The sequence below is a fragment of the Stomoxys calcitrans genome, chromosome 1 (assembly GCF_963082655.1).
Source record: "Stomoxys calcitrans chromosome 1, idStoCalc2.1, whole genome shotgun sequence".
Taxonomy (NCBI): domain Eukaryota; kingdom Metazoa; phylum Arthropoda; class Insecta; order Diptera; family Muscidae; genus Stomoxys; species Stomoxys calcitrans.
The window spans coordinates 246546762-246565458 of NC_081552.1; the positions used below are offsets into that span (position 1 = coordinate 246546762).

Below are 18697 nucleotides of genomic sequence, written 5' to 3' on the forward strand. Positions count from 1 at the left end.
TAAATGGGTCTTTTATGGGCACAAGATCTTAAATTGAGAGATCGGTCTATATGTCAGCTATATCCAAATCTGGACCGATCTGTGCCAAATTAAAGAAAGTTGTCGATTGATCCAACACAATTCAGTGTCCCAAATTTCAGCAAAATCGGATAATAAATACAGCTTTTATGGGCCCATGACCCTCAATCGGCAGATCGGTCTATATGGGGGCTATATCAAGATGTTGTCGGATATAGCCCATCTTGGAACTCAACATTCTTATGGACAAAAAAAGCACCTGTGCTAAGTTCAATCTCTATTTTTAAAGGCTGTAGCGTAAGTTTTGATTATTGAAAAATCACCTAAATAACTCTCGTCATTGAAACTGATTTTTTTGTTTTGTTGGTCAAATGGTCGGTGGTCATCAGTATTGCCTACCTACCGAGTTTTGTTTTCTCGGCAGGCAGACCTCAACTGTTGGTAGGTTTCACACAACTCATCAACCCACATTTTAGTGAAATCTGTTGAATGTTGTAGCTTCTGTTGCCCTATAATGTGAAATGGTAGGATTGGTTTGACCAGCCTTGCGAAGTCAATAGTAATAGATCAGTTGAGGTTATTGATTATAGATCAATTGAAAATTGTATTAAAAATTATGTACATATTTATTATAACACCCATATTTTTCCAAACTTCTACATCTAATAAAATCCATTTATTTCTTTTGACTTTTGTTTTGCAGTGTCCGTGATACACATCAAATCGCCGAAGCGCAACAAGAGAAAAACGCTAAATTACGCGAAGCATTTAATATATCGGAATATTTTGTTGAAGGTTCCAGCTTTGATTCAGATCGTAAAGCTAAAGAAGATTTAGCGAAAAGTTTGGCTTTACAAAAAGAACTGGACGCTCAACGTGAACAGGCCGCAGCAGCAGCGTCTGCTGCAGCAGCTAAAGAAAAAGAATCTTCGAAACGTTATGCATTGGTTCGGACACCGTCTAGAGAACGTGATGTTTCGGCATCAGGCGGTGGAGGTGGTGGCGTAGTAGGCGGCAATGGAGATAATGATGAGCATTCGATCAAAAAGAAAAAGAAAAAACGAACGCGTGAGAGGTAAGTTAGAAATGCTACTATCAAAATTGTGTATTTTAAAATGAGAAAACAAGTACAGCGGTCAAAAAAAGTATTCATCATTAGCAAAATTGATAATAAATTCACTTATTTTGGGTAATTGAAGAAAATTTAAAGTAAACAAATAATGCAGTTTTATGCAATAGTTTATTTTTCGTAATATGTTTTAAAATAAATTCAAAAAATAAATTTAATTAGCGCAAAAAATGCAATTTTATATAATAACACCAAAAACAGAACAAAAAAAGTATTCATCATTGATGTGCTATCATCAAAGTCAAATTCAATTATTATTTGGGAATCCCCCTTTTCTGTTTTATTTAGTAAAGGAGGCTTTGCCCTTGACAGCAAATATTTAATTTCATTGAAAATATAGTTTTTGTCAAAATGGGTCGTAAGCAAAACGAGGTTTCTGATGAGGTAAAAGTTTTGATAATAAAACACCACAGGAATGGTTTAACTCAAAAAACTATCAGTGAAATATTAAATAGACCACGATCTACTATACAATCCATCATCAGAAAGTGGACAGAAACGAAAACTGTTGACAATAAACCAAGATCTGGTCGACCAAAAGCACTTTCAGTTGGAGATGTGCGTTGGCTAGTGCGGCAAGTTCAGAAAACTCCGAAGACAAATGCGACCATTCTTCGTAAAAACACTATGGAATATTTAGGGAAGGAAGTTACTACACAAACAATTCGAAATACACTCAAAAGGCATAGTTACAGAGGAAGAACTGCACGTAAGAAGCCCTTTATAAATAAAATAAACCGAGTGAAAAGGCTAAACTTCGCAAAAATGTATGTAAAACAGCCCGAATCATTTTGGAAAACAGTCATTTTTGCAGACGAGAGCAAGTTTAATCTTTTTGGGTGCGATGGAAAGGTCATAGTGTACAGAAAACCAAATACAGAGCTTGAAGAACGAAACACAGTTGCTACTGTAAAACATGGTGGAGGTGGTTTAATGGTTTGGGGTGTATGGCGGCTTCAGGAGCGGGAAATCTTGAAATTATTAATGGAGTAATGGATCATAAGTATTACATTGACATTTTAAAGAGGAATTTAAAAGATAGTGCTGTAAAACTTGGGCTTGGTAATAACTTTCAATATTATCAAGATAATGACCCCAAACATTCTGCTTTAAATACCAAGATGTGGATGCTGTATAACTGCCCCAAAGTCATTAAAACTCCTCCTCAAAGTCCCGACTTGAACCCAATTGAACATCTTTGGGAACATCTCGAACGCAAATTGAGAACGCGCAATTTTTCGAGCAAAAGTATTCATCAAAGTCAATAAAGTCAAATGCAACAGGTGATAATGGAGGAATGGACTAATATAGACCAAAATATAACCGCTAAATTAGTCCAATCGATGTCAAACCGTTTAAAAGAAGTTATAAGACGCGGTGGTCGAATAACAAAGTATTAATTTTTTTAAATTATGTTATTTATTTTTTTGTTTTTTTGCAATGATGAATACTTTTTTTGTTTAATTTTTTGTGTTTAGCTGTAAAATGGCCCTTTTTGTTCCAATAAATACTATTTTTTTCTTTAAAAACAATGAAATTGTGTACATATATATCACACAAGCACTACTGCATCATTAGTTTAATATGTTTTTATTCCAATTGTCTTTTGTAGACTTATTAAAAAAAAAACATTGAATGATGAATACTTTTTTTGACCGCTGTATATTAAACTTCATGGAGTAGCAAATCAATATTTCGAGGTATTACAAACGGAATGACTAGATTAGTATAACCCCATTCAATGGTGGTGGTGGGTATTAAAAAGTGAGGTTACTGTTTGTTTTAAATTAAACAAATTAGAAATGAGAGTTAGAAGAGGACAGAAACATAAGAGGATTATAATTCCTCTCGACATCAAATGTTTAACCTATAGATGCCGTTCATTATTTTATTTTTTTTCAAAGCAAGCAGCTCTGCTCTTAAAAAGAATTTTACTGCAAAACAAAACGAAATAAAACAATGGTACATACGAGGTCTGATCAAAAAATAAAACTCATTTTCAAATTTCGTTGTTGTAGTTGTAAGCAAATTTTCATCTGGAGGTGGCGATCCTCGTCAAGCTCCTGTAGATAAGCAAGCTCAATTTTCGTGAGTTACGTATGTTTGATTTTCACATTTTTTGATAGCCAAGACTCACGAAAATAGAGCTAGCAAACTATCGATAATCGCAATATTCGATATTTTCGATATTTCAAATAATGAATATCGATACTATCATTAATGTCCCATTACCTATATTACAAACGAAAATGAAAAGTAACAAATAAGAGCGTGCTAAGTTCGGCTGGGCCGAATTTTATATACCCTCCACCAAGGATCGCATTCGTCGAATTCTCTGCTCGTTATCTCCTTTTAGGCAAACAGAGAATAATGGATAAGAATTGTAATGCTATTGGAGCTCAATTTAAAGTCCGATTCGGACAATAAATGAATTGAACGTTGAAGACCTTAGTAGAAGTCCCTTTGCTACATTTCACCCAATTTGGAAAAGAATTGTGCCATATATGGCAGCTATATTTTAAGTTATTGGCTGATTTGAACCATATTTGGCACAGTTATTGAAAGTTATAACAGAGCACGTCGTACAAATTTTCAGCCAAATCGGAAAAGAATTGCGCCCTCTAATGGCTCAAGAAGTCAAGATTCGAGATCGGTTTACATGGCAGCTATATCAGGTTATGAACCGATCTAAACCATACTTAGCATAGTAATTGGAAGTCGTAACGAAACTCGTCATGCAAAATTTCAGCCAAATCGGATGAGAAATGCGCCCTCTAGAGGCTCAAGAAGTCAAAACCCCAGATCGGTTTATATGACAGCTATATCAGGTTATGGACCGATTTGAAGCATATTTGACACAGTTATTGAAAGACATAACAAAACACCTCATACAAGTTTTCAGCCAAATCGGGCCTCTAGTCGCCCAAGAAGTCAAGATCCAAGATAGGTTTATATGGCAGCTATATCAAAAAATGGACCGATATGGCCCATTGCAATCCCAGCCGACCTACACTAATAAGAAGTATTTGTGCAAAATAAGAATTACGCCCTCTAGTGGTCCAATAAGTCAAGATCCAAGATAGGTTTATATGGCAGCTATATCAGAAAATGGATCGATATGGCCCATTGCAATCCCAGCCGACCTACTCTAATAAGAAGTATTTGTGCAAAATTTCAAGCGGCTACCTTTATTCCTTCGAAAGTTAGCGTGCTTTCGACAGACCGACGGACGGACGGACGGACGGACATGGTTATATCGACTTAAAATGTCATGACGATCAAGAATATATATACTTTATTAGGTCTTAGACGAATATTTCGACTAATTCCAAACAGAATGTCGAAATTAGTATACCACAACCTATGGTGGAGGGTATAAAAATCAGGAGATCGACTTATATAGAAGCAATATCAAAAGTCAGTTGAAAGTCATGAGAGAAAGTATTGTACAAAATTTTAGCTCAATCGGATGAAACTTGCGCCATCTATAAGCACAATGTATCTTATAGGATCAGTGTCGGATCGCTTAGTTTTTTTGTTAAATTTTGCCGATAGTGTTGATAGGAAAAATATCAATCGATATTCAGACAAAAAATAAAATAACGATAGTATCGATAGTGCCATCAATATTTTGACAGCTCTACACGAATCCTTATATACGCGCATTAAACCATAGGTCCCTTCACGGCAAAGGAAATAATGGATTTTAAGAAAATTCAAACAATATTGAGACCAAAATCCTGCTTGCGGCATGAACTTAGATAAATCTCATTTATCTGTTCTCAGAAGTGCCATAAACCGGATATTTGTGCCAAACCCTTTACCTATATGTAATTTATCTATGACATAAAATTAGTATCAATTGAAATCAAATCCTAAATCTTTTTACAAATTTGTGAATTAAAAGCGCCGTTGTTATAGTTTACCGAACTTTCTTAGATACAAAGCTATAGTAGCTGATAACGATTCAGGTATTGCCGACATCTTTGCAGACTTTTTTAGCACTACTTATGTGGAACATATCCATACACAATCAACAATTCAGCTTTTATAGACGTGTCTGGGATAGGCATAAACGTAGTACTTGAACATTTAAGGTCACTGAAGATAACTTAATCCTGGTCCAGATGGAATTCCATCGAACATTTTAAAGCATTGCGCTCTCGAACTTTCATATCCCCTTTGTACACTTGTCAACAGTTCAATAAAGCATGTATACCTGTCAGAATTGTGAAAGCAATCTTATAAAAGACCGTTATTTAAATCCGGAAATCGCAATGAGGTTTCGAATTACAGGGCATTTCAATTCTGGATGCGAAGCTATTAGAGCAAATTTTGACTGACACTATTTCACATCAAGCCTCTTCTATATTGTTTCCTACCAACATGGGTTCCGGAAATTGAAATCGACGATAACAAATATTTTAGAATTTACTTGTTTATCAGTGTTGGCTTTGGGGAACGTTACCAAAGGGATACTATCTATACCGATTTTAATAAAGCATTTGATAAAGTCAACCACAACCTTCCGTTAAGAAAAATAGACCTTATTGGAAAATAGACCTCTTTAATAAAGTGGATCAGATCATATCTGACTGGACGTACTCAAAGAGTTGAATTTGGTACTGCAGTTTCCAAATCAATTGTTGTCTCTTCAGGTGTTCCACAGGGTAGCCATCTTGGCGCTGTGCTGTTTTGTTTGTTCATAAACGATCTCGCTTTTACTTTAAAGCACTCGAATATTTTGATGTATGCAGATGATGTAAAGATCTTCAGATCGACGAGAGACTCTGATGAACAGTGTTATCTTCAGTATGACTTTATACTCTTTACGAATGGTGAAACCAGAACTTTATGGAACTTAATATTTCCAAATGCAAACACATATCATTTTCAAAATAACCTCTCTAAAAAATTAGCTACTTTTTGAGTTCCAATCAACTTGAAGTAGTCTATAGCTTTAAAGATCTTGGATTTCTTCTAGACCAACGCTTAAACTTCCGTCAACACATCTCAATGGTTGTAAACAAAGCACGTGGTGCTCTTGGCTTCTGAAACGCTGGAGTAAAGAACTTAACGATTTCTCTGTGACGAAAAACTGATATACGTCGCTAGTCACAAGTAATCTCGAGTACGGTTCAGTGGTATGGGATCCGTACTACAATATTCATTCTGATTTGATAGAATCGGTTCAAAAACAATTTCTATTATTTTTATTATACTGTAAGGGTATTTCTTTTTATCTATAGACTTAAAAAAAACTATTGAGTAATACAGAATTGCAAATTGAACAGGGGCAAACTTCTCACATATCAATGAGTGCAGTCCAATTCAAGTTTAAGCTTAATCATCACGCAACTCTTCAGTATCATAAAAACTGTCTTCATCAGAAGGGTTAATGTCAAGTTTACACTCTGCGAAGTTCTGATTCTTCAGCGTCATAGGCGGACATGCTCTGCGCGACCGTGGCCTGCTAGTAGTAGTACAGAATACGGGTTTGAAATATCAGCATGCAAATGCATGGCATGGTGATAAAAAATACGATACATTTTTGGCCAATATGCTACGTTGCCTATAAAGTACGCATTAAATAAATTTTAGCTTTATTATGTACAAATAAATCCATAATGTGGTGGAAAAACTATCAAATAATTGGGTTTCATTGAAGTTGGAAAAAAAACTTGAATGCTTACATTGCCACCCTGTGTAACACAGGTAAGATAAGATCAGAGTGGCAATCTATTTTCCAAACAGATTTACTTAGACTATTTTAGTACATTGGAATGCCACAGACTTTCGCATTGGTAATCCGAGCACCCTACCAACTCGGCTTCCGGGGTACCAACCCTTTAACACAAATAAAATCGAAAAATTCGCTTTTTAATGTCTCTATGGCGGCCACCGTAGCGCAGAGGTTAGCATGTCCGGTTATGACTCTGAACGTCTGGGTTCGAATCCTGCTGAAACCATCAGAAAAAATTGCAGCGGTGATTTTCTCCTCCTAATGCTGGCATTTTTGAGGTACTATGTCATGTAAAACTTTTCTTCAAAGAGGTGTCGCAATGCGGCACGCCGTTCGGACTCGGCTATAAAAAGGAGGCCCCTTATCATTGAGCTTAAACTTAAATCGAACTACACTGATGGATATGTGAGAAGTTTGCCCCTGTTCATAGGCAAAATTTGCATTTACAATATCTCTATGCTTTTCTTGCGGCTATAAAATTTCATTAGAGCTCCGTACAGGCCTTGAAAAAATCAAAATAAATTTTTAACTGTAAATTGATGTTTCTTTGCAGAAAATTGAATTATTTAAATATCTATTACATATCCGTTTCAGCTCCGCCAGTCCCGAACGCAAAAAAGACAAAAAGAAAAAATCAAAGAAACACAAAAAAGAAAGGTATGTCTACTAATTCATCTAAAAGAAGTCTTATGTTATTGTATATTGTATTAGATTTCCTAGGTCATGTTTCAAAAGTAAACCAATCCTTTTTAAGTTTCCATTTTATTTTGTAGTACAGCAACATTTACTCATTTCATTTATGTTTGTCATTTTGATTTACCCTTTATGTTCTGTAGTGTATTGGTTTTTTGTTGAGTCGTTTTGAAGAATCATGGTGTTTTAGTTGAATAACTCTTTGACTATTTAAAATTTACAAAAAAAAGAAACAAAAAATAAAAAAATTTAAATGAATTCTTTCTTCTTTATCAATTGCTTCATATATTTTTTATTCTCTACTTTCTCTGCATTTTTATTAAACCAAACCGAAACTTCCAATAAAACATAATTCAATCCACCAAAAATAACCAAAAACCCATACCATCCAACCGAATACGAAACAGGAATTCTTATGAAAAAGAAAGAAAAAAGAAACGAAAAGATTAATTAATTTTTTTTCCATAAGTTGATATCTGTTTATATATACACTTATAAAAATGAATTTGCAATGAAATGAAAACAACAAAACAAAAATATGTACAAAAACTTTTTTAGACGAAAATAACAACAAAAAACTTTTTCTATATATATATGAAAAAAAACCAAAGTAAATATTACCAAAGCGAAACCAAAATTCAACCAAGTTGTGATTATATGTCAAACAACAACTACAACGTCATTAATACTTTTCTATCTCTCCCTAAAAAAACAAATATTAATCCATCTTATCTTTATTATCTTATATACATTGTATTTTATTTTGAAAAATTTGTTTTAATATTTATAAATTTTAAAACCAACAAAAAAAATTACTCGGCTTTAACCATTTTACAAAAAAATAACCAAAACAAAAACAAAAAACGACGACGGGTAAGTAATCAATTTTTTGCAACTCATCTCATTTCGAAATCATAATTTTAATTTTTCCTCAACACCCAATTCCTACATTTTTTTAGTTACATATATACATATACATTAAGACATAATGAAAGGAGATATACACAGAAACAAGAACAACCCTAGAATTTTTTTGTAAAATGTATAGTGAAAAAAATATGGAACTAACTGTCTTGTCTCTTTGCATATCACCGAACCTATTTTTATCATTTTTATTTTTCTTTTTAAGTTTTCTAATTCACAATTTCAAATCTCAATTCATCGTTATTATTATTATTCGTTTCACTTGTAACACCTTTTGATAGATCTATTGCTTTATTAGTTTGTCTTCTACTTCTCCTACTCCTACTTCAACAAAAACTATTTCCTTTCCATATTGCAAAATATAAACCAAAGTCTGTTTGTTTCCTTGACGATTTAAATGAATGAACAAAAAACAAACACAGAACTTTAGTTACAAATTAATATTCAACAACAACGTTGGTTGAACATTTTAAAACAATACAATTATTTTCTCATCTTTCTTTTTTAATTATTTTCGTAAAGACTAACCAGTAAAGAAGTGTTTTTATTAAGGTAAACAATCAATAAACGTGTGTTACAAAACTCAAAATTTATATAAGGATTATATCGTACTCTACTCTACTACTAATCACATAAAATTCTAAAAAAAGGTACATTTCGGTAATACACCTCCAATGAAGATACGACGCGATCATTGCGCTTAATTTTAATTTATTCGTCGTTTGTTTTTTACTGTTGCGATAGATAGTGAACATCTTTATATTTCACCAATAAGCTCATTGTTAATTATGCGAGTTTTTACATCTCCAAATGGTTTTTTCTCATTCATAAATAATATATGTTCAGTAAAGTGGATTCGACTGCAATCTTGTTAAGACATGTTAGATTTTAATTAAGACCAGATTTTAATTATTAGCTTTAGAGTCTCTCCGAGGCCATCCACTCCTTTCTGTGCTTGATTTAAAAGTACGTTTACCAATTCTAGTCTGAGGTGACAAAATCGTTTAAGAATCTTGATTTATGGCAACGAGTATTCACACCGGAGGCTTGATTTGTTGCTTCTGTGGTATCACAAAATGCAATATTTGTGTGTCAAATTTCAGAATGTCATAATCTAAACTATTTCAATGTTAATGTAATGCCTTGTACTAAGTTAATTCCCACTTTAGTTGAAATATACCGGATTCTATTGAACAAAAGTCGTACAACGACACAAAACCAAGGCAACTACTTTTAAACAGAGTTGCTTGAGATAAAATTAAATTTGCAATTTATTGAAGCGACATTTAAACTGACGCAGCGACATGTCGCTACTATTGTATTTTGCTCGTAGAACTCAGTACTACTTTGATGGAGGAATATGGTCGCATTTTTTTTTTTGTTGACACTTTTTTATACCCACCACCGATTAAGGGTCTGAAACCCATAAAAGCTTTATTTTTTATCCGATTTTGCTGAAATTTGAAACAGTGAGTAGGATAAGGCCTCCCTACATCCGACCTATATACGGTTCTGATCGGGCTATATTTAGATATAGCTGCCATATAGACCGATCTGTCGAAAAGGGGACTGAAGTCCATAAAAGCTTTATTTATTACCCGTTTTCGCTGAAATTTGAAACAGTGAGTTTTTCTCCCGACCTTAATATGATTCAAATCGGTTTATATTTGGATATAGCTGCCAAAAAGACCAATTTTATGTTCTACAAAATTTAACAGTGACATATATATTATTAGACCACTCAATAATGTCCGCGCCGAATTTGGGTGCATAAGTTATCCAATATTCACCTGATTGTGACGAAAGGGGGTTTACATATATAGCCGAGGTGGTGGGTATCCAAAGTTCGGTCCAGTCGAACTTAATGCCTCTTACTTGTTTTTATTGTATAAATGTAAAATTTTTGGATTTTGTAGGTATTAAAACCTGGGGCCGAATTACCGCACACGTGATCGAGGGCTCTTTTGTATTGATGAAATTTATTCTCGTTGTTGTTGTTGTGACTACATTTTCATGTAGAGGTGGCAAACCTCGTCAAGCTTCTATAGGTGAGCAAACTTGTTTCGGTCCAAAAGAACCGATCGCCGCGGGAACACGGTGGCCATTGGTTATTTAAAGGCCCTAATAACTAGCCTTATTAAATCGATATCGGTGCCATTCGACCTTTCACTGAGACTCCGCTCGATACCGCTGTTTGTCCGCGACTGCCGTGGCAGCTACTTCATATGGAGCATTCCACTATCCTCAACCTGTGGACGCGATCGGTAGCTCGCAGCTATGCTTCTCGTAACAGCAATGAACACAAATTGGAGTTCTATGTTCCAGCCTGTGTGGTGCTATCCCGTACCGAGTTTCTTCTCGTATTTAATGGATGCTACCACTTTTATACACATTTCAATGTAACATTTTTTATAAATCTTGATCGAATTAAACTTTTGCTTTCTTAAATAAAGGGTGATTTTTTTGAGGTTAGGATTTTCATGCATTAGTATTTGACAGATCACGTGGGATTTCAGACATGGTGTCAAAGAGAAAGATGCTCAGTATACTTTGACATTTCATCATGAATAGACTTACTAACGAGCAACGCTTGCAAATCATTGAATTTTATTACCAAAATCAGTGTTCGGTTCGAAATGTGTTCAAATTATGACAAATTTTGTTCAGCGATGAGGCTCATTTCTGGTTGAATGGCTACGTAAATAAGCAAAATTGCCGCATTTGGAGTGAAGAGCAACCAGAAGCCGTTCAAGAACTGCCCATGCATCTCGAAAAATGCACTGTTTGGTGTGGTTTGTACGCTGGTGGAATCATTGGACCGTATTTTTTCAAAGATGCTGTTGGACGCAACGTTACGGTGAATGAACACATTTCGAACCGAACACTGATTTTGGTAATAAAATTCAATGATTTGCAAGCGTTGCTCGTTAGTAAGTCTATTCATGATGAAATGTCAAAGCATACTGAGCATCTTTCTCTTTGACACCATGTCTGAAATCCCACGTGATCTGTCAAATACTAATGCATGAAAATCCTAACCTCAAAAAATCTCCCTTTATTAAAAATTCTCTTTCAATAAAGAAATACACCATTCATAATAGAGAGATTTCGAACGGTTTTATTCGCTCACATATGCGGTAATTTGGCCCCTGATATCGCTCATGTGCTTGAAGAGAAGCTTAATTGGAAAAATTCATTTTCCAGTTAACTATTGATAAATATGCTCCCTATAATGCTTACGTAAAATTTCTAATTGATCTCTTATACATCTATTTTTAATATTTGTTTTAATCTTCTTTTTTCTTTGAACGTGAAGGACTGACATCTCACGTGTTTTCTGAAAAATCAATTTTTTTTTGAGTTATGCCAATATTTAAGTTTTCCGCCTATACATCGAACCAGTAATTTTGACCAGCTAGGCAAAGATTGTGCAAAAAAAGGTTTAGTCTTTCTAGTATTAAATCAGTCAATGTGTGTCTTTAAGTTACTACATTTCAACAGAATAAAATGATCAAGTTTTACTGGCAAATAGGACCGTTTGTAACTTAAAGAAGTATTGTTCCCTTAAAATAAATATAAATTGTTAATTTCTATTTTTTATGTTAATAACAGATGGTTGATCGTGAGAATGTTATTAATAAAAAGGAAGGTTTAAGATTTCTTAATTGGCATGACATTTTGTATCAGTAAAGCATGTTCGTCTTGCAGAAAACACGCTAAGTTTCGAAAGAGATGGTCGCCAATCGAATTTTTGCTCAAATATCTCTAATTGATGTTGGTTGGTTGAATTTTGTTTATATTTGAATATAGCTTTCATATAAACCGATGTTTCTAACTGTCTGATATTAAGCATGTCGAGTTCTGGGAGGTATATTCTCAAAATCGGAAGAGCTATATCTTAATCTGAACCGATTTCGAAGAAATTTTTCAAATACTGTGGTAGTCGTCGGGGAAAGCGTTGTACAAAGTTTTGGCAAGATTGGTCAAAAAATGCGTTTGCAGTGTCTCTAGGAGTGAAAATCGGGCGATATATATGTATGAGAGCTATATATAAATCGGAAACGAGTTTCATGATATTCACCATTTATGTCGAGAGTCAATAGAAAATCCTTCCTGCCAAATTTTGAGAGAATCGGTTTACAAATGACCATTTTATTGCAATATTACTGCAAATCAGGCGAACATATATATGGAAGCTATATCTAAATCTGAACTGATTTCGACCAAACTTTATAGACGTTGTGGAAGTCGTCGAGGAAAGCGTTGTACAAAATTTTGGGAAGATTGGTCAGTGCAGTGGCTCTAGGAGTGAAAATCGGGCGATATATATATATGAGAGCTATATATAAATCTGTACCGATTTCTAAAAAAATTCACCGGTAATAGCGAGAGTTATAAGAAAACCCTTCCTACTAAATTTCGACAAAATCAGTTAACAAATGTATTATTACTGCAAATCGAACGAACATATATATGGGAGCTATATGCAAATCTGAACTGATCTAGGCCGAAAAACATGCCTGTACCAAATTCTAAGAGGATCGGATGAAAATTTCGACCTGTACTTTATATACAAATTAACATGGACAGACTGGCAGACGGACATGGCTAAATCGAATCAGAAAGTGAGTCGATCGGTATACCTATCAATGGGTCTATTTCTCTTCCTTCTGGGTGTTACAAACAAATGCACTAAGTTATAATACCCTGTACCACAGTAGTGATGTATGTAGTTGTACAAAAAACAACAAATGCCCATTTTTTAGGTATTCTGGGTGTAAACATGTAACGGTGCAGCTTCCTTAGCAGCTTTCAAAACTTTAAAAGATCAAAGCTTTGTGTTCTTAGCATACTGAATATTTTTCCAGTTGTCGCAATTATGTGTTCAGGCCATGTAAGTGTTCTTTTAAAAACTATGTTAAAAACTATATTCGTTTAGTCATTCCGTTTGCAACACATCGAAATATCAATTTCCGACCCTACAAAGTCTATATATTTCAGATCGTCGTAAGATTCTAAGACGATTTAACGATGTCCGTGTGTCTGTCCTTTTATCCGTCTGTTCGTCCGTCTGTTGTAATCACTCTACAGCCTTCAAAAATTGAGATATTGAGCTGAAATTTGGCACAGATACATCTTTTTGATGCACGCTGGTTAAGTTCTTGAACGGGCCAAATCGGACCATATTTGGATGTAGCTGCTATATAGACCGATTTTCCGATAAAGGGTTTAATGCCCATAAAACTGTATTTTTCATCCGATTTTGCTGAAATTTTAAACAGTGAGTAGTTTTAGGCCTCCCGACATTTGATCCAAATATGGTCCATATCGGACTATATTAATATTGGGTTGCCCAAAAAGTAATTGCGGATTTTTTAAAAGGAAGTAAATGCATTTTTAATAAAACATAGAATGAACTTTAATCAAATATACTTTTTTACACTTTTTTTCTAAAGCAAGCTAAAAGTAACAGCTGATAACTGACAGAAGAAAGAATGCAATTACAGAGTCACAAACTGTGAAAAAATTTGTCAACACCGACTATATGAAAAATCCGCAATTACTTTTTGGGCAACCCAATATATAGCTGCCATACATATCGAATTGCCGATAATTGGTCTGAAGCCAATAACAGCTTTATTTATTACCCGATTTCGCTTAAATTTGAAACAGAGGGTTACCTTAGGCCTCCTGATATCCGACCTGAATATGGATCAAATCGGACTATATGTAGGTATAGCTGCCATATAAACTAATCTCCAGATAAAAGGTCTAAAGCCCATAAAAGCTTTATTTTTTAACTGATTTCGCTGAAATTTGAAACAGTGAGTAGTTTTACGCCTCCTAACATAAGACCCAAATATGCTTCAGATCGGCCTATATTTAGATATAGCTGCCATATAGACCGATCTGCCGATAAAGGGTCTGAAGCCTATAAAAGCTTTACTTTTTTAACCGATTTTGCTGAAATTTGAAACAGTAAATAGTTTTACGCCTCCTAACATAGGACCCAAATATGCTTCAGATCGGACTATATTTAAATATAGCTGTCATATAGACCGATAAAGGGTGTGAAGCCTATAACAGCTTTATTTACTACCCGATTTCGCTGAAATTTGAAACAGAGTGTTATCTTAAGCCTCCTGATATCTGAAGTAAATATGGATCAAATTGGACTATATTCAGGTATAGCTGTCATATAGACCGATCTCCAGATAAAGGGTCTAAAGCCCATAAAAGCTTTATTTTTTAACCGATTTCGCTGAAATTTGAAACATTAAGTAGTTTTACGCCTCCTAACATAGAAGTTTTAGTAGTAGTAGTTTAGTAGTTTTACGCCTATTAGCATAAGTTATCAAATTTTCACAGGATTGTGTCGAAAGGGGGTTTTCATTTATACCCGAGGTGGTGGGTATCCAAAGTTCGACCCGGCCGAACTTAATGCCTTTTTACTTGTTTGCTTTGTTAACAAACTGGATATGCTGGTCACCACTTAATATGCGTTCATCAGTGACAATATTCTGATTGCGATTTGAAATTAAGAGACAGTTCGATTTGTGTGGATTGATATGCAGATAATTGTCATGAGCCCATCTAGAAACAATATCCAGATTTAGGAAAGCTCAGATAGAGCTGGACATCATCGACATATATGTGTAAAGAGGAATATGAAGACCAGAGTGGAAGGTCATTTATGTAAAGGGTGATTTTTTTGAGGTTAGGATTTTCATGCATTAGTATTTGACAGATCACGTGGGATTTCAGACATGGTGTCAAAGAGAAAGATGCTCAGTATGCTTTGACATTTCATCATGAATAGACTTACTAACGAGCAACGCTTGCAAATCATTGAATTTTATTACCAAAATCAGTGTTCGGTTCGAAATGTGTTCATTCACCGTAACGTTGCGTCCAACAGCATCTTTGAAAAAATACGGTCCAATGATTCCACCAGCGTACAAACCACACCAAACAGTGCATTTTTCGGGATGCATGGGCAGTTCTTGAACGGCTTCTGGTTGCTCTTCACTCCAAATGCGGCAATTTTGCTTATTTACGTAGCCATTCAACCAGAAATGAGCCTCATCGCTGAACGGTGAATGAACACATTTCGAACCGAACACTGATTTTGGTAATAAAATTCAATGATTTGCCAGCGTTGCTCGTTAGTAAGTCTATTCATGATGAAATGTCAAAGCATACTGAGCATCTTTCTCTTTGACACCATGTCTGAAATCCCACGTGATCTGTCAAATACTAATGCATGAAAATCCTAACCTCAAAAAAATCACCCTTTACATCGAGAAAATAGTGGTCCCAGAATCGAACCCTACGGCACACCTTTATTCATTTGCAGAGATTTGGACATTAGGTCTTTAATTACAACAGATTGAAATCTCAGGCAGAGGTAGTTCTTTATCAATAACACAGCAGAGTCGAAAAAATAAAGTAGTGCTTCAGTTTTAAGCAAAATACATTATGGTTACCGTAGTGCAGAGGTTAGCATGTCCGCCTATGACGTCGACCGCCTGGGTTAAAATCCTGGCGAGACCATCATAAAATGTTCAACGGTGGTTATCCGCTTCAATGCTGGCGACATTCGTGAGGTACTATACCATGTAAAAACTTTTCCTCGAAAGAGGTGTCGCATTGCGGCACGCCGTCCGGTCTCGGCTATAAAAAGCAGGTCCCCTATCATTGAGCTTAAACTTAAATCGGATCTAATGTCTTCGGTAACATCGATTAAAGCAGTAATGCAACTATGTCTTGGTCTGAAACCGGACTGTTTGATAGATAACAGGCGGAACTCATTTAAGTATGTACTTATTTGGTTATGGGTTATTTTCTCAAAAGCCTTTGATAAGAATGGTAGAATGGATATTGGGCGATAGTCATTTCCATGTTTTGATTTTGGCACTGGTATCACTTTTAAATGTTTCCATGCAAACGGATATATGCTTGTGGTCAATATAGTGTTGAAAAAGTGTGTAATATAAGGCAGTATATGCGGTAAAGTGCATTTTATCAATTTTGGATGAAAGTCATCCAAACAAACTGCATTTGATTTTATTGCCATACAGCCCTCATATGTACTTCAGTAGGCTGAACACATGCAAATTCAAAAGTTTTGAATTCTGGGAATATTGGTGCATTCGATAAAAAAAAGGTTGATGTGTATCTTCGTACAAGGCCAACGTGTCGCAGAGGTTAGCATGTCCGCCTATGACGCTGAACGCCTGGGTTCGAATCCTGGCAAGACCTTCAGAAAAAATTTTCAGCGGTGGTTTTCTCCTCCTAATGCTGGCAACATTTGTGAGGTACTATGCCATGTAAAACTTCTCTCCAAAGAGGTGTCGCACTGCGACACGCCGTTCGAACTCGGCTATAGAAAGGAGGCCCCTTATCATTGAGCCTAAACTTGAATCGGACTGCACTCATTGATATATGAGAAGTTTGCACCTGTTCCTTAGTGGAATGTTCATGGGCAAAATTTGTTTGTTTGTGTTTCTTTGTACAGTATTACAATAGATTCAAGGTTCACTATGCAGTTTAGATGCAATGTCGACTAGATGGGTAGAACCAACTTTAAATTCTCATACTGTTTTCCACTTTTTTTTCGAATCAGTTGCCTCGATGAAATGGTATAAAAACATATATTTGATTATACAAAGGAAAATTCGAAGCATTATGTGTACGAGTATTTGATATGAGAGTTGAACGATATGCAATCGCATTAATTCTGAAATTTCATTCGATTACTGAGTACGATTGCAAAGTTGGGATGTTGCGATATTTTTCTCCAATACTCGGGAATCGGTATTGCCCTGGAAAGTCAGGATAATCCCGGTCATCTGGCAAGCCTACTGAAACGTGATAAAGGCCATCATCAGCACATGAAAGGTGCAACTTTTGAAATTTTTGCAAAATTTTTCTCATTCATCGCCCGAAGGATGTGATTCTTTCCAATTTGACTAAAACTTTCCATTAATATGATATTCAACATCCATTTTTGTACGGTTTATCACCCTCCAACTTGTCCAAGTTGTGGCTAGAGGACGAAATGATTAGACCAATACTTTTGTAATAACTTTCGACATCCATGTTAAGTGTGGTTCGATCCGGTTGATAGCGTGGCTTTAACATAGATAAATGGTAAAAATGCATTTGAGATATGTTTTGCCTTTAGGTGATATTTGGAAAAATTATAAATTAGGTATATGTAAATTCTTTTCTCTTAAGCATATTGTGGCAGCAAATCCAATCCAATCTTTCTTTTAGTTTCTTTTTAAAATTGTCCACCTGGAAACAAGTCATAATTAAATATCCTCAACATCTTGCGTCACTTAAAGAAAAGTTTTTTTTGAAAAAAAAATGAAAAGATTAATGAAAAACACGATGATCTCGTTCAGCGCTTGGAAAATCTAAACAATAAATTATATTAACTAACTAATGAAACATTTTCAAACCCATATAATTAGATTTGGTTACTAACATTATTGTTAATATGTTTACATATACTTTATTATATCACATATATATGATTATAAACGTTACATTGGTATTTCTAAACCCAACAAGAATTTAAACAGTAATTACCTGACTGTGATAAAATGTTATTATTTTTTTTTTTTGGATAGAAATGTAAAGTTTGACTTTAGTCATAATCTCTTTTTGAATTTGCGTTATTCTCTGCAAAATTGATAAAATATTTAACACAGTATTCTAAACCCCATCTATTTGCAGTAAGTCCAAGAAAAAGAAGTCACGTAAACGGAAATCCAGCGAATCAGACAGTGCTGATGCTGACAATGCCAAAGATACGGCCGATGAAAATGATTCCTCCGATTCGGAAGGCGAAGTAAAGAAAAGCCGCAAGAAATCCAAAAAAGATAAGGTGAGTGCCTTAAACCACAAAATGGGGGCGAATACCTACCAAGCAAATTAGTATTCTCATATAGACAAAAATATAAAAAAATAAATAATATCATGCACTGTTTGTTTATTCCAAATATCTTATATATATTTACATATACTTACTATATCAACTCTTCTAAATCCTCTTGAATATATAATACATGCGTATAAAAATACACCTTCTACTTCTAACCAAGTTCTTCAACAATGAAATGAATCATATTTGTCATTACTTTCTCTTGCTTGATTTTTTCGTTTTGTTCTTTTTTTCTCAA

General features: G+C 34.8%; 1 protein-coding gene across 12 annotated transcripts in view; it reads left to right on the forward strand.

The window, feature by feature from the left end:
• Nucleotides 1–18697, forward strand: part of LOC106094091 (serine/arginine repetitive matrix protein 2) — a 56503-nt gene that overhangs the window by 19867 nt on the left and 17939 nt on the right. For 11 of the 12 annotated variants that reach the window (XM_059361266.1, XM_059361261.1, XM_059361265.1 and 8 more), the window contains 3 exons: nt 722–1093; nt 7485–7547; nt 18252–18402. In XM_059361266.1, coding sequence (XP_059217249.1) covers nt 722–1093; nt 7485–7547; nt 18252–18402 — 586 coding nt within the window. Of the gene's footprint in view, nt 1–721; nt 1094–7484; nt 7548–7990; nt 8457–9029; nt 9060–18251; nt 18403–18697 lie in introns of those variants that run through there. The other variant, XR_009396654.1, reaches the window with a different exon arrangement.